The sequence below is a fragment of the Ranitomeya imitator genome, chromosome 10 (assembly GCF_032444005.1).
Source record: "Ranitomeya imitator isolate aRanImi1 chromosome 10, aRanImi1.pri, whole genome shotgun sequence".
NCBI lineage: Eukaryota > Metazoa > Chordata > Amphibia > Anura > Dendrobatidae > Ranitomeya > Ranitomeya imitator.
This window is the reverse complement of record NC_091291.1, coordinates 56,936,499-56,960,086: the sequence shown is the minus strand read 5'-3', so window position 1 is coordinate 56,960,086 and position 23,588 is coordinate 56,936,499. Positions and strand designations below refer to the sequence as shown.

At 47.1% G+C, this 23,588-nt stretch overlaps 1 protein-coding gene across 1 annotated transcript in view; it reads left to right on the top strand.

The window, feature by feature from the left end:
- Positions 1–23,588, top strand: part of LOC138650953 (carbonic anhydrase-related protein 10-like) — a 1,155,128-nt gene that overhangs the window by 230,223 nt on the left and 901,317 nt on the right. The window contains exon 2 of the mRNA XM_069740840.1: positions 1,285–1,359. Coding sequence (XP_069596941.1) covers positions 1,285–1,359 — 75 coding nt within the window. The remainder of the gene's footprint in view (positions 1–1,284; positions 1,360–23,588) is intronic.

The following is a 23,588-nucleotide window of genomic DNA, read 5'->3' as shown; positions in this document are numbered from 1 at the left end:
GTTTACAATATTCGCCTGCATCGACATGCCCCCAATAAGCTTGAAGGCTTATTTGTATGTAACGTTAAAGCTTCAATTATCATAAGATTAATATAATTTTACTGTACGCGGACCTACACGACCATACTTCTAGTTTCAGTAGTAAAAAAAATACATGTTTTCATTGAGTTATCTGTGATTAACATAATTTTCATTTTATAACTATGATAATGTATGGAACCTTTTAGACATATTTAGCAAGTTACTCATAATTCATACTGAGTAGAGTCATGAAAAAAATTGAGGTCCATGTTGTGCATGAATATAGTGCAAACAAACATGTCAAAGATGACAATGGATCTGTATAAGTTGGAAACTTGGGCTGATAGGTGGCAGATGAGGTTTAACAATGATAAATGTAAGGTTATACACATGGGAAGAAGGAATCAATATCACCATTACACACTGAATGGGAAACCATGGGGTAAACCTGAAATGCAGAAGGACTTGGGGATCCTAGTTAATGATAAACTTACCTGGAGCAGTCAGTGCTTTATAAGAGGTCTGGATACACATGATGAGAGCATTATACTGCCTCTGTACAATCCCTGGTTAGACCACACATGGAGAACTGTGTACAGTTTTTGGCACCGGTGCTCAGGAAGGATATAATGGAACTAGAGCAAATACAAAGGAGGGCAAGAAAATTAATAAAGGGGATAGGGGAACTACAATATCCAGAGAGATTAGCAAAATTAGGATTATTTAGTCTAGAAAAAAGATGACTGAGGGGCGAGCTAATAACCATGTATAAGTATATAAGGGGACAATACAAATTTCTCTCCAAGGATCTGTTTATATCAATGAAGGTGATGGTCACAAGGGGGAAATCTCTGCATCTGGAGAAGGTTTTTCCACCAACATAGAAGAGGATTTTTTACTGTTAGGGCAATGAGAATATGGAATTCCGTGCCTGAGGAGGTGGTGATGGCGAACTCAGTCGAGGGGTTCAAGAGAGGCCTGGATGTCTTCCTGGAGCGTAACAATATTGTATCATACAGTTATTAGGTTCTTTCGAAGGACGTAGATCTGGGGACTTATTCTGGCAGAATATAGGCTGAACTAGATGGACAAATGACTTTTTTTGGCCTTACTAACTATCTTACTATGTTACAATAATGTGAAGATAAGAGCGCAATCATATCACAAAGTGTTAACAACAATAATGCTGCTTTCAGTGGTTGTTTTCTTTTATACCTGAACTATGAGTTTATGTATCTTAATTTTGCCTTTGTTTTTTCTTAGCACAGTTCACGCCAGCGAAGACTTATGAAGAGTGGTGGGCATACAAAGAGGCAGTCCAAGGGAGCTTTGTGCCAGGTATGAGTCTTTAATCCTCAAGTATTCATGTTTTATCATTATTAAATTCATTTTTAACGGATTATGTAGAATACATCGGAATCTATAGTACTTTGTATGAAATAATTATTATTGCTTTCTATTATGCATTAACCCTAGTATGCGTGACATTAGAAATCTTCATATTAACGTATTGGGGGCCTTTTAGGCCCCCATGCAAATCATATGGAAAAATACGCTTATATACCTTTTACAAGTTTATTTTAAAACTGCTAAATAAAATATGATTAATAAACAAAATTTGAATTATAATTTTTCACTGAAAACACCCCCCAAATTTTTTTTTTCCTAATTTCACACAAACATATGAAAAAACGCATAGAAATCTATACCAAACTAGCTGCAGCTACATTTCTGTTATGTTTCTTTTCTATTATATTAGTCTTCCAAACAATTTTGACAATTTTTTTTTCCGGAAGAATGTTCTTTGCAGACATTTTCCATACAAATTGAACAAAATCTCTCAGTTTTCCTTTCTATGTTTCTTGGACACATGAAACAGCGCTTTCTTTTTCTTTCTCCTGGCCCTGGAATCATCTGAAACTGTACGCCACACTGTTTCATTGCTTCTTTAGTTTGCTTTAGCAAGCCTTTCACTGTATCATGTGAGGCATTACAAGTTCATGACAAAGGTCCTTCAAAAATAGGCGTCTCCTGTCCTTCCTCCATGCATGGAATTCTGGATGAGTTACTGTATAAATGATGAATGAATTTAGGGCTGCTACATCAAGCATATTTGAAAAAAGTTCTACAGGCCATCGTTTTCTTTACCTCTTGCATGAATACTCTCCCACCATCTCATCCATTTTGTCTACACCTCCTTTTGTTTTATTGTAATGCAGGATGATTTCTGGTTTTAATTTTCTGTCATTGCTGTCAATACTGCAATTGTGATGCATGGTACTGAGTAAAATCACTGATTTCTTCTTCTTTGCTTTGTAAGATACCAAAGTCGCTTTGTTATTGAATCCACTGTGCTCACTGGCGATTGTGTTTCAGTGCTTCTGGAATTTCTCGTCTGTTTTTCTGCTTTTTGAAGCAGAAAATTGCCTAGTTCAACATTGGTGAAATAATTGTCGATGGTAATGTTTCTACCTGAATTGAATATTGGAACAGCAAGAGTTTTGACAATTTCAGACCCCAGATCCTTCTGTACTGGTACACCAACCTCTTTGCCACAGTAGATTACGCCATTTATGCCATAATAATTTTCAGAATCACATATCCAGAACATTTTGATTCCATATTTGGCTGGCTTGCTGGGCATGTATTGTATGAACTTGCGGCGTCCTCTGAACGGTACAAGTTGCTCATCTACTGTAACATCATATAAAGTTATAATAAAATTCTGTAATTTTTCATAAATGCAAAAATGGCACGATGTGAGTTTTGGGGGTGTTTGGTCAGTGTTTTACTTTCAATATCAATCTTTCATCTGTTATTTTCACATCTAATAAGTGAATAAATTACAAAGCTTTTTCTATCCTTTGCCATGTTAGTTGGGGGCAGCATATGGACTGCACATGGCTATCGGTGATTTTCATGGACCTTTAGACTGGTTATGAATGATTTATATCTGTGACACCCATAAAAGTTAACATGTCTCAATAATTTTTTTTCAGGCACATGGGCTGCAAAAAAACATGGACATGTAAACAGCTCTGTAGATCATAATGGGCACATGTTTTATTCGTCAAAATTATGGATAGAACATGTACGTGACCCTAGGATGTCTTAATAAGGCCTAATAACATTAGTTGGAGGTTTAAGTTGCTATTGATGCTATTTTTATGAAAGATAAGAAATCTCAATGATTCAAGAATGATTAATCTGTTGCTAAAAGGACTCGTCTTATTCATTTCAATTGCTTCAGGAGGAAATGTCTCCTAAACCTCCTGAAAAACTTTGAAAACTGCTTTAGGAAGCACAAAATGCCTCCCGAAAATTCCCCAAAGAAAGGCTTCCTAGAGCGGCTTCCACTAGAAAACTTGTTAATTTTTGACAGCATCGAAAAAACTCCATGTGCACATAACCTAACATCTGTGATCTTTAAATGAACCTCCTTTCCCCCTTTCTCCCTTTCCTAAAATAACCAGTCTACAATTTTTTGCATGCAGTGTAATGTTGGAAAATTTGGGGAAATAGAGCAGGTTATAATTCTAATTATATGTCTCTATTTAAATCCATAAACTGGAAAACAAATTAGTTATTCTGTTCTGCAGTAGAAGAAGAGATACCGAAGTCTACTACTTCATCAGGACAACCATGACCATGATCGTGGTTTGTCCCAATGAAGAGTTAGTAAACCTCTAAATGCACTGACGGATAAGCCACCTCAATTGTGAGGTAAAACATTTCCCTGCCTGGTTTTACACAATATGTACACAAGAGAAAGAATAATTTGTGACCCTGTGCTGTAATATCTGTATACTCTTTTGCTTTCTCCCCTGCCCAGTAGCTGTGGTAAGATCAGACCATGTTCCTGCATCGTCAGACACAGCCATTACAAAGTACATAGGCAGGGGCAAATTTATAAGATTATCCCGGCACAGGAACATTTTTTAAACAAATCCAATTGTGGAAATTACTATTCCAATATCTATTGATTAAAACAAACTTTTGTTTGTGGGAAAACCCATTTAAGGACTTGAAGTCACAGATATTCTATCTAAATAAACAACGTGCAAAACTGAGACTCTCTCATAATATAGAAAGGACTTTGCTACTCACTGAGCAGGTGCTCGCTTGGGTACATGTTGGGAAGGAGGCTGGCATGGAAGGTGGAGAACAATGTGGCAAATAGCTGGGTGACAGACACTGTTTAGACTGGTCTGCGGCTTTCCCAACCTGAGCGTGACAGCTGCATTGAAATAGATGCTATTACACTAAGCTCAGAAAACCAACCAGACAGTCTGAGCATTTCGTTGTGATCCCTATCCTACTTATACGACCTCCTGACTCTTCCTTAGAGCGAGGAGTAGATACAGGGTCACAAAGGAGAGTGCTAATCTGGCACACCTCAACACATTTGCTAAGATGGCATGTGAGGCATATGTCAGCACAGAGATAAAGTTTTTGTAGCAAGACAAATTTTCTGAAAGTTAGGGAAATCTTTGCTCCAGTAGGGAGGAAAAAGGAGCACAGGACAGTTTATACAGGTGCTTGTAGTGGGGAATTAAAATATCTCCATAACCATTGCCACCTGCGCTGAGTGACAGAAGCACTTGTCTCTGACAAAAAAGGTAAAAAAATAAAAATCACAGAACTAAGAAATGTAATAGACAAATCATTATTTCTTATACTTAGGGACTCTATAGCGACGGGGTCTGTTCCGCAGGACTGGCGCATAGCAAATGTGGTGCCAATATTCAAAAAGGGCTCTAAAAGTGAACCTGGAAATTATAGGCCAGTAAGTCTAACCTCTATTGTTGGTAAAATATTTGAAGGGTTTCTGAGGGATGTTATTCTGGATTATCTCAATGAGAATAACTGTTTAACTCCATATCAGCATGGGTTTATGAGAAATCGCTCCTGTCAAACCAATCTAATCAGTTTTTATGAAGAAGTAAGCTATAGGCTGGACCACGGTGAGTCATTGGACGTGGTATATCTCGATTTTTCCAAAGCGTTTGATATTGTGCCACACAAGAGGTTGGTACACAAAATGAGAATGCTTGGTCTGGGGGAAAATGTGTGTAAATGGGTTAGTAACTGGCTTAGTGATAGAAAGCAGAGGGTGGTTATAAATGGTATAGTCTCTAACTGGGTCGCTGTGACCAGTGGGGTACCGCAGGGGTCAGTATTGGGACCTGTTCTCTTCAACATATTCATTAATGATCTGGTAGAAAGTTTACACATAAATTATCGATATTTGCAGATGATACTATGTAAATCAGTCAATACAAGAGAAGATAGTATTCTGGTACAGATGGATCTGGATAAGTTGGAAACTTATGCCAAGAGGTGGCAGATGCAGTTTAACTATGATCAATGTAAGGTTATACACATGGGAAGAAGGAATCGATATCACCATTTTACACTGAACGGGAAAATACTCAGTAAGTCTGACAAGGAGAAGGATTTGGGAATACTAGTTAATGACAAACTTACCTGGAGCAACCAGAGCCAGGCAGCAGCTGCCAAGGCAAACAGGATCATGGGGTGCATTAAGAGAGATCTGAATATACATGATGAGAGCAAAATCATTGCACATGCCAGAATTAAATGCTCTGGCGGCTGGGAAAAGCAGTAGAGTTAGTGCCGGATGCTAACTACAACTGTCATCATCCTTGCCTGGTCTCCCTGCGAAGCATTTCTGCTGTATTTACATGCGCTGATCTCAGGCCACTAAATGAGTGTGATCGACAATACTGAAGTCATTCGCTTGTTTCCCGGCCTCTTTACCCCAACTGAGAAAGAATGAAGGGAACAGAACAATCACAGTTAGATCAATCTGTCCCCATACAGTATCATGTTATCAGCAGCACATCTACAGTTTACACCAGTGATGTGCTGCTGAGAACAAGGATTTCTGTTCCCACATAAACAATCCAATCACTCGATGAATACGCAGGATTTTGCTTGCTTAGTATAATACACCCCTTAGTCCTCCATATATTATAATGTGCACCTCAGTCCTCTATATAGTATAATACACTCCTCAGTCCTCCATATAGTATACTACACTCCTCAGTCCTCCATATAGTATAATACACTCCCCATAGTCCTCCATATAGTATAATACACTCCTCAGTCCTCCTTATAGTATAATGTACTAATACAGTCCTCCATATAGTATAATACACTCCTCAGTCCTCCAAATAGTATAATACATTCCTCATAGTGTTCCATATATTATAATGCCCCACCATTGTCATCCATGTAGTACAATTCACTTCCCATAGTATAATGCACCCCATAGTTCTTCATATAGTATAATGTGTTCCCCATAGTCCTCGATACGGTATAATGCAGCCCTCATATAGTATAATGATGCCACCTCAGAGTATAATGCAGCCACGCCACAGAATATATTGTAGCCCCCTGAGTATAATGTAACCCCCCAGAGAACATAATGCAGCCCCCTCATATAGTATAATGCAGCCCCTGCATATATAATATATGGTAGCCCCTTCGTAGAGCATAATGCAGCCCCACATAGAATATAATATAGCCCCTCCATAGAATATAATACAGCACCCCATAGAATGTAATACAGCCCCCCATAGAATGTAATACAGCCCACCTCCAAAATAGAATATAATACAGCCCCCATAGAATATAATGTAGCCCAAAGAGAATGTAATACAGCCCCCCCATAGAATGTAATACAGCCCCCCCATAGAATGTAATACAGCCCCCCCATAGAATGTAATACAGCCCCCCCATACAATGTAATACAACCCCCCATAGAATGTAATACAGCCCTCCCCCATGGAATGTAATACAGCCCCCCCCCATAGAATGGAATGCAGCCAACCCCCATAGAATGTAATGCAGCACGGCCCCCATAGAATGTAATGCAGCACAGCCCCCAAAGAATGTAATGCATCACAGCTCCCATAGAATGTAATGCAGCCAGCCCCCTATAGAAGGTAATGCAGCACAGCCCCGTTAGAATGTAATACAGCACAGCCCCCATAGAATGTAATAAAGCACAGCCCCCATAGAATGTAATGCAGCACAGCCCCCATAGAATGTAATGCAGCCCCTCATAGAATGTAATTTAGCCAGCCCACATAGAATGTAATGCAGCCAGCCCCCATAGAATGTAATACAGCACAGCCCCCATAGAATGTAATGCAGCACAGTCCCATAGAATGTAATCCCGCTAGCCCCCATAGAATGCAATCCAGCCAGACCCCCATAGAATGCATTGCAGCACAGCCCCCATAGAATGTAATACAGTACAGCCCCCATAGAATGTAATGCAGCACAGCCCCCATAGAATGTAATGCAGCACAGCTCCCATAGAATGTAATGCAGCACAGACCTCATAGAATGTAATCCAGCCAGCCCCCATAGAATGTAATGCAGCCAGCCACCATAGAATGTAATACAGCACAGCCCCCATAGAATGTAATGCAGCACAGCCCCCATAGAATGTAATGCAGCACAGACCTCATAGAATGTAATCCAGCCAGCCCCCATAGAATGTAATCCCGCTAGCCCCCATAGAATGTAATGCAGCCAGCCCCCATAGAATGTAATACAGCACAGCCCCCATAGAATGTAATGCAGCACAGCCCCCATAGAATGTAATGCAGCACAGCCCTCATAGAATGTAATCCAGCCAGCCCCCATAGAATGTAATCCAGCCAGCCCCCATAGAATGTAATCCAGCCAGCCCCCCATAGAATTTAATGCAGCACAACTCCCCATAGAATGTAATACAGCACAGCCCCTATATAATGTAATACAGCACAGCCCCCATAGAATGTAATACAGCACAGCCCCCACAGAATGCAATGCAGCACAGCCCCCATAGAATGTAATGCAGCATAGACCTCATAGAATGTAATCCAGCCAGCCCCCATAGAATGTAATGCAGCCAGCCACCATAGAATGTAATACAGCACAGCCCCCATAGAATGTAATGCAGCACAGCCCCCATAGAATGTAATGCAGCACAGACCCCATAGAATGTAATCCAGCCAGCCCCCATAGAATGTAATCCCGCTAGCCCCCATAGAATGTAATGCAGCCAGCCCCCATAGAATGTAATGCAGCACAGCCTCCATAGAATGTAATGCAGCACAGCCCCCATAGAATGTAATGCAGCACAGCCCTCATAGAATGTAATCCAGCCAGCCCCCATAGAATGTAATCCAGCCAGCCCCCATAGAATGTAATCCAGCCAGCCCCCCATAGAATTTAATGCAGCACAACTCCCCATAGAATGTAATACAGCACAGCCCCTATATAATGTAATACAGCACAGCCCCCATAGAATGTAATACAGAACAGCCCCCACAGAATGCAATGCAGCACAGCCCCCATAGAATGTAATGCAGCCCCTCATAGAATGTAATCCAGTCAGCCCCTACAGAATGTAATGCAGCACAGCCCCCATAGAATGTAATAAATCCCCCCGTAGAATGTAACACAGCACAGCCCCTATAGAATGTAATACAGCACAGCCCCCATAGAATGTAATAAATCCCCCTATAGAAAGTAACACAGCACAGCCCCTATAGAATGTAATACAGCACAGCCCCCATAGAATGTAATACAGCACAGTCCCTATAGAATGTAATACAGCACAGCCTCCATAGAATGTAATACAGCACAGTCCCTATAGAATGTAATACAGCACAGCCTCCATAGAATGTAATACAGCACAGCCTCCATAGAATGTAATACAGCACAGCCCCCATAGAATGTAATACAGCACAGCCCCCATAGAATGTAATACAGCACAGTCCCTATAGAATGTAATACAGCACAGCCTCCATAGAATGTAATACAGCACAGCCCCCATAGAATGTAATACAGCACAGCCCCCATAGAATGTAATACAGCACAGCCCCCACAGAAAGTAATACAGCACAGCCCCCATAGAATGTAATACAGCACAGCCCCCATAGAATGTAATACAGCCCCCCAATAGCCCCACAATCCAGTTAGCACTCATTGATATATTTTTAAAAAACACTCTCCTCACCTCTCCTCGTACCCCGCGCTGCTCCCGACTCCGGTCTCAGCAGCTGCAGTCTGGCCGCCCTACAAACAGCAGGTGCGCGATGATATGACATCATCGTGCACCCGCAGTGTCAGAGGCAGAGCGGGGAATGATGGGAGAGGGACCGACACCGGACACTCTCTCCTCCATCATTGCATTCAACTGTACCTGCGTCATAGATGCCGGTAGAGTTGAATGCGGCAGCGCTGGCGGGGGAGTGAGTCAGCGGGGGGGGAGTCGGCACTGGCGAGTGACCCACGACTGCCACCAGCCCTTCTGGCATTTGCCAAAAATGCCCGATGGCCAGTCCGGCCCTGCTGAGGGGCGATCTAATACCCATGTGTAAGTATATAAGGGGACAATACAAATATCTCTACGAGGATCTGTTTATACCAAGGAAGGTGACGGGCACAAGGGGGCATTCTCAGCATCAGGAGAAGAGAAGGTTTTTCCACCAACATAGAAGAGGATTCTTTACTGTTAGGGCAGTGAGAATCTGGAATTCTTTGCCAGAGGAGGTGGTGATGGCGAACTCAGTCGAGGAGTTCAAGAGAGGCCTAAATGTCTTCCTGGAGCGTAACAATATTGTATCATACAATTATTAGGTTTTTTAGAAGGACGTAGATCTGGGGATTTATGCTGACGGAATATAGGCTGAACTGGATGGACAAATGTCTTTTTTTGGCCTTACTGTATGTTACTATGTTACTATGTTAAAGAAAAATCGGAATCACTCCTCTTTTCCATTATGAGAAATAAAGATATGAAAAATTACAAAATACACATTTATGGTATTTCCACTTGCACAAATGTCTGATCTATTAAATATTAAAAATAATTCACGTGTGGTACAGTTGTGGCCAAAAGTATTGACACCCCTGCAATTCTGTCAGATAATACTCAGTTTCTTCCTGAAAATGATTGCAAACACAAATTATTTGGTATTATTATCTTCATTTAATTTGTCTTAAATGAAAAAACACAAAAGAGAAATGAAGTATAAAGCAAAACATTGATCATTTCACACAAAACTCCAAAAATGGGCCAGACAAAAGTATTGGCACCCTCAGCCTAATACTTGGTTGCACAACCTTTAGCCAAAATAACTGCGACCAACCACTTCTGGTCCCTTGTCCCTGTCTTAGGTCTATGATTAAAAAGATCATCAGAAAGGTCTTTGTGCCGTCCCCTCATATATTTATATATTACAATAAGATCACCACTTAGCCTTCGTTTTTCCAAACTAAATAGCCCCAAGTGTAATAACCTATCTTGGTATTGCAGACCCCCCAGTCCTCTAATAACCTTGTTCGCTCTACTCTGCACCATTTTTTTTAGGGACCACGTCACATTTGAAGTCATTTTGAGGGGTCTATAGGATAGAAAATAATCAAGTGTGACGCCATTCTAAAAACTGAACCCCTCAAGGTTCTCAAAACCACATTCAAGAAGTTTATTAACCCTTTACGTGCTTCACAGGAACTGAAACAATGTGGAAGGAAAAAATGAACATTTAACTTTTTTTTGCAAACATTTTATTTCAGAACCATTTTTTTATTTTCTCAAGTGTAAAAACAGAAATTTAACCATAAATTTTGTTGTGAAATATCTCTTGTATACGATGATACCCCATATGTGGGGGTAAACCACTGTTTGGGTGCACCGCAGAGCTTGGAAGAGAAGGAGCGCCGTTTGACTTTATCAATGCAGAATTGGCTGGAATTGAGATCGGACGCCATGTCACGTTTAGAGAGCCCCTGATGTGCATAATCAGTGGAATAGCTCCACAAGTGACACCATTTTGGAAACTAGACCCCCCAAGGAACTTATCTAGATGTGTGGTGAGAACTTTAAATGCCCAAGTGCTTCACAGAAGTTTAGAATGCAGAGTCGTGAAAATAAAAAATAATTATTTTTCCACAAATAAGATTTTGTAGCCCCCAAGTTTTTATTTTCACAAGGGTAACAGGAGAAATTGGACCACTAAAGTTGTTGTCTAATTTGTCCTGAGTATGTTGGTACCCAATGCTTGGGGGGGACCACTGTTTGGGCGCATGGCAGAGCTCGGAAGGGAAGGAGCGCTGTTTTGAAATGCAGACTTTGATAGAATGGTCTGTGGGCGTGATGTTGCATTTGCAGAGCCCCTGATGTGCCTAAACAGTAGAAACCCCCCACAAATGACCCCATTTTGGGAACTAGACCCCCTAAGGAACCTATCTAGACATGTGGTGAGAACTTTGAATGCTCAAGTGCTTCACAGAAGTTTATAATGCAGAGTCGTGAAAATAAAAAATATTTTTTTTCCACAAAAAAGATTTTTTAGCCCCAAAGATTTTATTTTCAAAGGGTAACAAGAGAAATTCGACCCCAAAAGTTGTTGTCCAATTTGTCCTGAGTATGCTGGTACCCCATGTGTGGGGGGACCATTGTTTGGGCGCACAGCAGAGCTCAGAAGGGAAGGAGCGCCGTTTTGGAATGCAGACTTTGATAGAATGGTCTGCCTGCATTATGTTGTGTTTGCAGAGCCCCTGATGTACCTAAACAGTGGAAACCCACCAATTCTAACTCCAACCCTAACCCCAACACACCCCTAACCCTAATCCCAACCCGTTCCATAATCTTAATCACGACCCTAACGATAATGACAACCCTAATCCCAAAACAACCCTAATCTCAACCCTAACCATAACCCTAATCAAAACCCTAAATCCAACACACCCCTAATCCTAATCTCAGCCCTAACCTCAAACCTAACCCTAATCCCAATACACCCCTAACCCTAATCCCAATCCTAACCATAATCCCAAACGTAACCCTAATGCCAACTCTAACCCTAATACCAACCATAATCCGAACCCTAACCATAATTCCAACTCTAACCTTAACTTTAGCCGCAACCCTAGCCCTAACTTTAGCCCCAACCCTAACCCTAACTTTAGACCCTAACCCTAGCCCTAAGGCTACTTTCACACTTGCGTCTTGTGGCATCCATCGCAATCCGTCGTTTTGGGCAAAAAACGGATCCTGCAAATGTGCCCGCAGGATGCGTTTTTTGCCCATAGACTTGTACTGCCGACGGATCGCGACGGATGGCCACACGTCGTGCACTGGATCCATTGTGTTTTGGCGGACCGTCGTCACAAAAAAGCGTTCAATGTAACGTTTCCAACCGCGCATGCGTGGCCGTAACTCCGTCCCCTCCTCCCCAGGACATAGACTGGGCAGTGGATGCGTTGAAAAACTGCATCCGCTGCCCACATTGTCATGCGCCCGCCATTTTCTTACTGGATGAGGAAGCAGGTGGGCAGGATGGGACGAAGGAGGACCCAGGGACCTGTAAGTATATCATGGTCCCCGAATCCCCCTATTTCTGTGTCCTCTGATGTGCGATCACATCAGAGGACAGAGAATAACACACCGCTTATTTTTTTTGCGGCCGCCGGTAAACAGTTAATTACCGGCGATCGCAAAACAGGGGTCGGTAAAAACCGACACCGATCATGTTCTTTGGGTTTTGGCTGCCTCCGGCAGCCGAGACCCCAAAGATTCTACGGGTGCTGGCCGGCGGGCGCACTGCGCATGCGCCTACCATTTTTTGGCCGGAACAAGATGGCGGCGCCCATCGGGAGCCACGAGGAGCACCACGGGAAACAGGCGAATATCGGGGGGCTATCAGGACCCCATTACTCTGTCCTCTGATGTGCGATCACATCAGAGGACAGAAAAAATTAAATGGGAAATCGCATTTTTGTTTTTTTTTGCGACCGCTGGTAAACGGTTAATTACCGGCGATTGCAACTCGGGGGTCGGTAAAAAAAAATCATGGGGAAAATCCGACTCTGGGGGGCGCTATTCACTTTTTCCACAGCGCCGTTAATTAACGGCGCTGTGGTTTAAGTACCCATAACTGCCGCAGTTAAAAGGCGTATCGGTGGTCGTTAAGGGGTTAAAGATAAAAAATAATGGTCTATCAATGACTGTACTCAATTCCTGCAGTACTCGGGGGTAGGGTTGAGCGAAATGGATCGGTCAATTTCATAAGTCGCCGACTTTCGGCAAAGTCGGGTTTCATGAAACCCGACCCGATCCCAGTGTGGGATCGGCCAAGCGGTACGCGATCTTCGTGCCAAAGTCATGTTTCATATGACGCATTCAGCGCCATTTCTCAGCCAATGAAGTTGGACGCAGAGTGTAGGCAGCGTGATGACATAGATCTCAGTGCCCACCATCTTAGAGAAGGGCACTACAGTGATTGGCTTGCTTTCTGCAGCGTCACAGGGGCTATAAAGGGGCGTGCACGCTGAACACTCTTTTGTGCAGCAGTCCTTTTTATTGCTGCCATACTTGTCCTTTGATCATTGTAAGGAGATTGAAATTCTACTACAGCCCTTGTATTTTTTGATATATCTGCAAACCACTTTCTGCCACTCAAACTGTGTAGTGTAATACAGTGGGCCTGATTTTTTTCCTGCATTCTCCCACACCTAAAAAAGGGAGATTTATATTGCCACTGAGTGCATCTGCGTCAGTCCTCTTTGTGGCATCTGTCATCCACTTTCTGCCACTCAAACTGTGTAGTGTAATACAGTGGGCCTGATTTTTTCCTGCTGTCTCCCACACATAAAAAAGGGAGTATTATATTGCCACTGAGTGCATCTGCGTCAGTCCTGTTTGTGGCATCTATCATCCACTTTCTGCCACTCAAACTGTGTAGTGTAAAACAGTGGGCCTGATTTTCCCAGCAGTCTCACACACCTATAAAGGGAGATTTAAACTCACAACAAGTTTATGTACACCTTCTAACTGGTTTTACAGTACCATATAACGTTTGCTAGTTTGGTAACATTATAGCTGGTAATGATGGTAGTGGTGGTGGAGCATCAGGTGGTCGTGGGAAAAGCAATATAGCACCTAAGTCTCGAGTTGTTGAGCCAGCGTCATCGTCTGACTACACAAGGCCTCGAATGCTCCCTTTTCTGGGAGTAGGAAAACCGCTTTTAAAGCCGGAGCAGCAGGAACAAGTTTTGGCTTTCCTTGCTGACTCTGCCTCTAGCTCTTTCACCTACTCTTCGGAAAGTGCGAAATTTAAAAGCAGCGCGTCGTCAGTGGATGCTCCCGGTCAGGAACAAGTCGCTTCCCTGTGTCCTTCACCCAGAACAACAGAGAAGGATGCGTCAGGCGACACAACAGGTTACTCCATGGAGCTCTATACACATACCGTGCCTGGGTTAGAAAGGGAAATTGTTAACAGGCCATGCCCATTACAAGATAAATCGGACATGGAGTGCACAGATGCACAGCCACAGCTAAATTATTATGCTGTTCCATTGACTCACATCACAACATTGCCCTCGCAGTGTACTGAGCCAGAATCTGACCCTGATGAGACTATGGTGCCCCGTCCCGAACGCTATAGTACCGGCTTACACGGTGACACAGAGGAAGGTGCACAGGACATAGAAGAGGAGGTGATAGATGACCCAGTTGTTGACCCCGATTGGCAGCCATTGGGGAACAGGGTGCCGCCAGCAGTAGGTCTGAAGCGGAGGAGGAGGAACCGCAGCAGGCATCAACATCGCAACAGCTTTCATCTGGCAGGCCCGTATCTGGGCAAAAACATGTATCAAAACCAAAAACAGCTGTAGGACAGCGTGGCCATCCGGTTAAAGTAGCTCAGTGTGCAATGCCTGAAAAGGTATTCGATAGTAGGAAGAGTGCAGTCTGGCAATTTTTTAACCAAGATCCGAATGATCAGTGCAAAGTCATCTGTAAGAAATGCTCAAGGACCTTCAGCAGAGGTCAGAATGTGAAAAATCTAAATACAACTTGCATGCGTAGACATGCCCTGATGGACTACGCAGTACCACGCTATGACCCACCTAGTCGACACTTCTTTGCAAGAAAAGCCATCCCAGCCCTCCACCAGCATGTAAAAGACCGCATTGTCCATGCACTCCGGCAATCTGTCAGTAGAATGGTGCACCTCACAACAGATGCATGGACCAGTAGGCATGGCCAGGGACGTTACGTGTCCATCACGGCACACTGGATTAATGTGGTGGACGCAGGGTCCACAGGGGACAGCCAGATTGGGACAGTTCTGTCTAGCCCACGGTCTAGGAAACAGTTGGCTGTAGGCGTTTGCCACCCCTCCTCCTCCTGCTCCTCGTCCTCCAGCAGAAGCGATAGCTCGTCCACAGACCGCAGTCGCACGAACACTCCATCTGCAGCTTCCAGTGTTGCACATGAGGTGTCCCATTGTGGATCAGCTAGTGGTAAGCGTCAGCAGGCTGTACTGGAAATGAAGTGTTTGGGCGACAACAGACACACCGCGGAAGTTCTGTCCGAGTTCTTGCAGCAAGAAACTGAGTCATGGCTGGGCAGTGCACATCTTGAGGCAGGCAAGGTAGTCAGTGATTGTGATGAGGGAACAGCCGCCATCTTTGGACGGGCATATTAAAACAGATTGGCGTGACTCCATTTTGTCTCCTGGTCACAGGAGGGCTCCTGGCCCCCACCTTTTCTAATGAATAAAGTTCCTATTAGTATGCTAACGGGCTGAGCTCAGTGTAAACTGTAGACGGTATTTCAAAGCTCCATGAGGAAACCATGACACCAGGGGGCTTGGAAATGCTTGGGGGCTTAATTAAAACACGCATGCCAAGTGGCCACTGGATACACATCTATTATGGCAGCCCAGCCAAACCGTCTCCAACATGGAATTGTGAATTATGGACGCATCGTCCAAGGTACAGGCTCATAAAAAATATTCTCCTTACCCTAAAGAAATTGTGCATCCAACAGTGTGACTCCCGTGACGGTGGAAGGTCTGAAACCCGAGATATAGGGATCAGCCTCCCACAGGGACCGAATGGGTCCAGGTTTGATCCCAGTACGACCGGCAGAACAAACCGCAGGCGCTGGTACTGCCCGTGTGCTGATCCGATCATCGTGAGGGAAGCTATCCCATTTATTAGAAATTGGAATAAATCTTGCAGGGAGACAGAAGGGGTGGAGATTGCTAAGCCCACCCAGCTGCAGGCAGGGGGGCTCAGCCAGGTATAAGAAGAAGCTGAGGTCACTGGGAGGGGCTCACTCCACAGAAGAAGACTATGATGATTTCTTAAGCAACATGGTATGCCCGCCAGAGGGGGGAGCAAGCACATGCTTTCTGGGAGCTGCCCGGCAACTAAGTTTTGGACCTGCGGAATGCTATGCCCCCCGGCTTCCACAAGCGACCTTCAACCTGGTAAATTGACCTCCAGCTTTATACCTTTAAGCCTTGTATTATTGTTGTTATATTGTACTCTGACTGTAACTCTTGATATATTGTGATTGTATATTTCTTGTAATTATCTAGGGCAATTAAATCATAAATTAATTTTGGGCTGATCCTTTTACTCTGATTGCGAATCTTAGAATACCCAGTGTGGGTAACAGGGCAGTCTCCCAGGCGGCCATTTGCTCTAGGTGCAGTTCCTTTACTGACCTGAGAGACAAAGGGGGCGCCGGAGAGCTGGACCTGTGTAGTGACGTCACGGATTGGGGACGTGGTAGGAAGGGGTAATCCTTCACAGTGGTGGCAGCGTACGTGGGATCAGAGTAATAGTGTGCGTGGGACCCCTACGCCCAGACACTAAAGACTACCAGCAGTAACTTTCACTGCTGGGGTCTTAAGGTCAGCCCAGCACTAGACGGTCAGAGTGTAGATATAATAAGTTGTGTGCAAGGTCAGGGTTACAGCTGTGTCAGTAACCAGAGGTTGCAAAGATGGCGGAGGGCACCAGGAGTGCAGTGAGGGCGCAGGCCAGTGCTATGGCCTATGAGGAGGTGGTGGTGGACGGTACTGTTCCAGGCGAGGGGGAGCTCAGCCCAGACTCCCCAAGGAGCCAGCCACCCGTGCTTAGTCCGGCAAGGGACTACCCACCACCTACCCGCCCCGGCCTGTCCACATCAGCGGCCCTTGTTGCAGCGGCAGTGGCACGTCTCGAGGCGGGTAATGAAGACACCTATATGAGACTCATGGCAGCTGCAGAGAAAGCAGAGGAGGCTGAGCGTGCAGAACGCCGTGAAGCAGAGGAGCAGGAGAGGGCAGAACGCCGTGAGGCAGCGGAGCGGGCAGAGAGAGCTGCTGAGCGGGCAGCGGAGCGCCAGCACCGACTGGAGATGGCTCAACGCGGGCTCCTGCTGGACGCCCCAGCACCACCAGAGTCCAGGGCTTCCAAAGTCCGGGCCGAGGACTTCCCTCTGCTTGAGAAGGATGGAGACCTGGATTCCTTCTTGCTGGCCTTTGAAAGGACCTGCCTTCAACACCATCTGGCCCCGGATCAGTGGGCAAGATACCTGACCCCCCGTTTGAGGGGTAAGTCCCTGGAAGTTTTGGGGGACTTACCTGCCGGGGTGGAGCAGGACTACAGCAGCATCAAGCGGGCATACAGCAGCATCAAGCGGGCGCTGATCCAGCACTACAACCTCACCCCAGAGTCCTACCGCAAGAAGTTCCGGAGCCTGCAGCGGGGCCCAAAGGACACCTGGACCGACCACATGCGGGCGTTGCTGAGAGCTGCAGAGCACTGGACCTCGGGTCTAGCGCTCACCACCCGCCAGGAGGTCCAGGAACTGTTCGTCATGGAGCAGTTCTTGTGGAACTGCCCAGAGGACCTCCAGCAGTTCCTCCGTGACCGGAAACCGAAGGGGGCTTCTGCTACAGCCACCCTGGCAGATGAGTATGCCAATAACAGGGCGCCTGAGCCGAAGAAGCCTGCCAGCAGCACCTGGAGAGGGGGTAAGCCCAATCCTGCCCGTTTCCCCAGCCCCCAGAGTGCAAGGGGTGTACCCCCCTGCTGCCCTCTCCAGGCCAGACGCAGAACCCAGAAGTTGTCATCACTGCAACCAGCTGGGACACTTCAAGGCTGCATGTCCCCAGCGTCTTAAGCCCCCATCCCTGTCCCCGGAACCGTCCACTGTTTTATGTGTGGGAGGGGGTGGTGGGAGGTCCCTGGACAATTACCAACCCGTCACTATCGGCCGCTCAGCGGTCATGGGACTGCGAGACACAGGCGCTGAACGAACCCTGGTACGTCCTGAGGTGGTGTCCCCTCAAGACTTGGTGCCAGGGAGAACCCTGTCCGTCTCCGGAATTGGAGGCGTGGAACCGGCGCTGCCTGTTGCAAAGGTGTTTTTGGACTGGGGTGCCGGGAGGGGAGTACGGGAGGTGGGAGTAACGTCGAATATTCCTGCTAATGTATTACTTGGGACCGATTTGGGGCGGCTAGTGTCTCAGTATGTGGCCACTGAACCCCCAATTTCGGCTCCCCAAGAATGTCATGTCTCTACTGTGAATGTTGATGGGTTGAATGTACCTCCAACAGTGGGGGAGGGAGTGAAACCTGAGGGTACTCCATACACTGACACCACACACACAGGGAGGACAGGTGAGGAGACTGTAGGGGAGAGCTCAGAGGTGGAGGGAGGGGCTGCTATGGGCAGTGTAGGGCCCCTAAGTGAATCCAGCCTGCTGAGTCTAGGGCCCCTGCCGGAAGAGGAACAGGCCATGGGGAGAGGGGGCGTTCCAGGAGAGGAGCCACCAGGTAAGACCCCAGGGCAGGAGTTCCCCACACCCGGGATGTCAGGAGGGCAGGGAAGTCTGCCTGACCCGGCGACTTGGTCAGGAGTCGGGGGGAAGCAGGCACTACCCGTGGGCACAGCGGTCGTGGCCGCTGTCACCAGGAGTGGGAGCGCCGGAGCCCAAGGAGCCTTGCAGAGGTCCGACGGCTTCCCCCTCTCTGACCAAGTGGCTGCCGAGTCAGACAGCGGCCAGGAGACAGATCCCGGGGAGCGGACGGTGGATGTGGCAGTGTCGTCCATTCTCGCCGCATCGAGTCAGGGATTTCAGGCAGCGCTGGAAGCCGACGCTAGCCTGAAAGCTCTTAAGGAGCAGGCGGCACAGCCTCCCGGGGAGTCAGACCGCGAGCGGGTGGTCGGGGACCAGGGACGGCTGTACCAGGTAACGGTCCAGCAGGGTTCACCGGAGGCGTGGCCCAGGGACCGACAGTTAGAGGCAGCCTCTGAGAGACAGAGAGAAGGAGGAGGGGGCAGAGACAGCCTCAGAGAGAGAGGGGAGGGGGCAGAGACAGCCTCAGAGAAAGAAGGAGGACGGGGCAGAGACAGCCTCAGAGAGAGAGAGGAGGGGGCAGAGACAGCCTCAGAGAAAGAAGGAGGAGGGGGCAGAGACAGCCTCAGAGAGAGAGAGGAGGGGGCGGAGACAGCCTCAGAGAGAGACAGAGGGGGAGGCAGGGACAGCCTCAGAGAGAGAGAGGAGGAGGCCGAGACAGCCTCAGAGAGAGAAGGAGGAGGGGGCAGAGACAGATTCTGAGAGAGAGAGAGGGGGGCGCAGACAGCCTCAGAGAAAGAAGGAGGAGGGGGCAGAGACAGCCTCAGAGAAAGAAGGAGGAGGGGGCAGAGACAGCCTCAGAGAGAGAGAGGAGGGGGCGGAGACAGCCTCAGAGAGAGACAGAGGATGAGGCGGAGACAGCCTCAGGAAGAGGGGAGGAGGCAGAGACAGCCTCAGAGAGAGGAGGAGGGGGCAGAGACAGCCTCAGAGAGAGAAAGGATGAGGCAGAGACAGCCTCAGAGAGAGAAGGAGGAGGAGGCGGAGACAGCCTCAGGAAGAGAGGGGAGGAGGCAGAGACAGCCTCAGAGAGAGGAGGAGGGGGCTGAGACAGCCTCAGAGAGAGAAAGGAGGAGGCAGGGACAGCCTCAGAGAGAGAAGGAGGAGGGGGCAGAGACAGCCTCAGAGAGAGAGGAGGGGGCAGAGACAGCCTCAGAGAGAGAAAGGATGAGGCAGAGACAGCCTCAGAGAGAGAAGGAGGAGGAGGCGGAGACAGCCTCAGGAAGAGAGGGGAGGAGGCAGAGACAGCCTCAGAGAGAGGAGGAGGGGGCAGAGACAGCCTCAGAGAGAGAAAGGAGGAGGCAGGGACAGCCTCAGAGAGAGAAGGAGGAGGGGGCAGAGACAGCCTCAGAGAGAGAGGAGGGGGCAGAGACAGCCTCAGAGAAAAAGGAGGAGGGGGCAGAGACAGCCTCAGAGAGAGAGAGGAGGAGGCCGAGACAGCCTCAGAGAGAGACAGAGGAGGAGGCCGAGAAAGCCTCAGAGAGAGAGAGGAGGCCGAGACAGCCTCAGAGAGAGACAGGGGAGGAGACAGAGTCAGCCTCAGAGAGGAGGAGGCAGAGACAGGCTCAGGGAGAGAGAGGCCGAGACCCTAGTAATGCTGATGGGTTGTCCCGGCAAGGAGAAGGTGTGGAAGGGCGCATGGGGGAACACAGGAATGTGATGCCCCCTAGCGCCCTCTAAAGCAGGGAGATGTGATGAGGGAACAGCCGCCATCTTTGGACGGGCATATTAAAACAGATTGGCGTGAATCCATTTTGTCTCCTGGTCACAGGAGGGCTCCTGGCCCCCACCTTTTCTAATGAATAAAGTTCCTATTAGTATGCTAACGGGCTGAGCTCAGTGTAAACTGTAGACGGTATTTCAAAGCTCCATGAGGAAACCACGACACCAGGGGGCTGGAAATGCTTGGGGGCTTAATTAAAACACGCATGCCAAGTGGCCACTGGATACACATCTATTATGGCAGCCCAGCCAAACCGTCTCCAACATGGAATTGTGAATTATGGACGCATCGTCCAAGGTACAGGCTCATAAAAAATATTCTCCTTACCCTAAAGAAATTGTGCATCCAACAGTGTGACTCCCGTGACGGTGGAAGGTCTGAAACCCGAGATATAGGGATCAGCCTCCCACAGGGACCGAATGGGTCCAGGTTTGATCCTAGTACGACCGGCAGAACAAACCGCAGGCGCTGGTACTGCCCGTGTGCTGATCCGATCATCGTGAGGGAAGTTATCCCATTTATTAGAAATTGGAATAAATCTTGCAGGGAGACAGAGGGGGTGGAGATTGCTAAGCCCACCCAGCTGCAGGCAGGGGGGCTCAGCCAGGTATAAGAAGAAGCTGAGGTCACTGGGAGGGGCTCACTCCACAGAAGAAGACTATGATGATTTCTTAAGGAACATGGTATGCCCGCCAGAGGGGGGGGGCAAGCACATGCTTTCTGGGAGCTGCCCGGCAACTAAGTTTTGGACCTGCGGAATGCTATGCCCCCCGGCTTCCACAAGCGACCTTCAACCTGGTAAATTGACCTCCAGCTTTATACCTTTAAGCCTTGTATTATTGTTGTTATATTGTACTCTGACTGTAACTCTTGATATATTGTGATTGTATATTTCTTGTAATTATCTAGTGCGCCCTTAAGGCAATTAAATCATAAATTAATTTTGGGCTGATCCTTTTACTCTGATTGCGAATCTTAGAATACCCAGTGTGGGTAACAGGGCAGTCTCCCAGGCGGCCATTTGCTCTAGGTGCAGTTCCTTTACTGACCTGAGAGACAAAGGGGGCGCCGGAGAGCTGGACCTGTGTAGTGACGTCACGGATTGGGGACGTGGTAGGAAGGGGTAATCCTTCACAGTGATAACGGAAGGAATTTTATGGATGCCATAGCCCTTTCAGAACTGAAACACATTCCTTGCCTGGCTCACACCTTGAACCTGGTGGTGCAGTGCTTCCTGAAAAGTTGTGTGAAGACTTTGCTCGCACATCCGACGTTTGCCCGTACACTCCAGCCGTATGCTGAAGCATCAGCGATCGTTGAAGCTTCCCCAGCACCGCCTAATAATCGACTTTGCAACAAGGTGGAACTCCACACTGCACATGCTTCAGAGGCTGTGCGAACAGAGGCATGCTGTTATGTATTTGTGGGAGGATACACATACACGGGCAGGCAGTTGGATGGCAGACATGGAGTTGTCAGGTGTGCAGTGGTCAAAGCTACAATACCTGTGTCCAGTCCTTCAGTGTTTTGAGGAATGCACACGCCTGGTTAGTGCAGACGACGCTATCATAAGCATGAGCATCCCCCTAATGTGTCTGCTTATGCAAAGTTTGACGCACGTAAAGGAGCAGGCGTCTGCAGCCGAAGACGAGGGAAGCCTTGATGACAGTCAGCCATTGTCTTCTCAGGGAAGTCTCCTGGACAAGGTGGCAGACGAAGAGGAGGAGGACGAGGAGGATGATGGGATGAATATTTTTTGGAGGAGGCAGCTTCTCAGGGGGCAATAGAAACTGGTGGCGTTGCAAGGTTAGGTACAGGGTTTTGAGGGAGACAAGTGATGTTGGTTTGCCAGAAAGTGCTTCTCAACCCAGCACAAGCAGTGAATTGACACCTGGAACATTGGCCCACATGGCGGATTATGCCTTGCGTATCCTAAAAAGGGACCCCCGCATTATCAAAATGATGACAGATGACGATTACTGGTTGGCCTGCCTCCTGGATCCACGCTATAAAGGGAAATTGCAAAATATCATGCCACATGAGAACCTTGAGCAAATAGGGGCAACCAAACAAGCAACTCTTGTAGACTGATTCAGGCATTCCCAGCACACAGCGGCGCTGATGGTTCTCACACGAGCTGCAAGGGGCAACATGGCAGTGGTGTTAGAGGTGCACAAATCAGAAGTGGCGTTGGACAGAGGGGTTTTATGACCAGGTTGTGGAGTGATTTCACTATGACCACAGACAGGACAGGTACTGCTGCATCAATTCAAAGTGACAGGAGACAACATTTGTCTAGTATGGTTTGTAACTATTTTTCCTCCCTTATCGATGTTCTCCCTCACACGTCATTCCCATTTGATTACTGGGCATCAAAAATAGACACCTGGCCTGAATTGGCAGAATATACATTGCAGGAGCTTGCTTGCCCAGCAGCTAGTGTGCTATCAGAAAGAGTATTCAGTGCTGCTGGTTCAATACTGACCGAAAAAAGGAGTCGTCTGGCTACCCAAAATGTTGATGATCTAACCTTCATTAAAATGAACCAATCATGGATTTTGAATTATTTTGCCCCATCTTTCCCGGCTGACACCTAGCTTTCCAGTAAAAAGGTCTTGCTTTTGGACTGGTCTTACTGACTGTACCAATTTCTCCATTTGCAGCTGCTGTATGTCCAGCATACGCCATTTTTACACCTCCCTAAATGGGCAGACTCCCCCCACGGGGCCTTGGTCACCACTTGGCGCAAGCACCCGTGCGAATGCCGTTTGGCTGAAGAGGTGGGTGTGCCCACTTTTGGCTGACGACATCGGCACAAGGTCCCTCATAGTACAATGAAGTGTCTCTGGCGGTGGTGGTGCGCACCCAACGTCAGACACACCGTTGTAACATGAGGGGCCCTCGCCAGCCATGAGAGAGTGTCCCCCCCAGCTCAAACAGTGCTCTACCACTTGCAAATTTATCTCTCACTGCTCCACTACTGTTTAGTCTATGCGGTTAAATCCTTCAATGGCACTGCCAATACCAATTTGCTGACATGTATAATGCTACTAACAATATTCCAGGGCCCAGTCCTACATTTACACCAGTTAATACTTTGCGCCAAATACCACTGT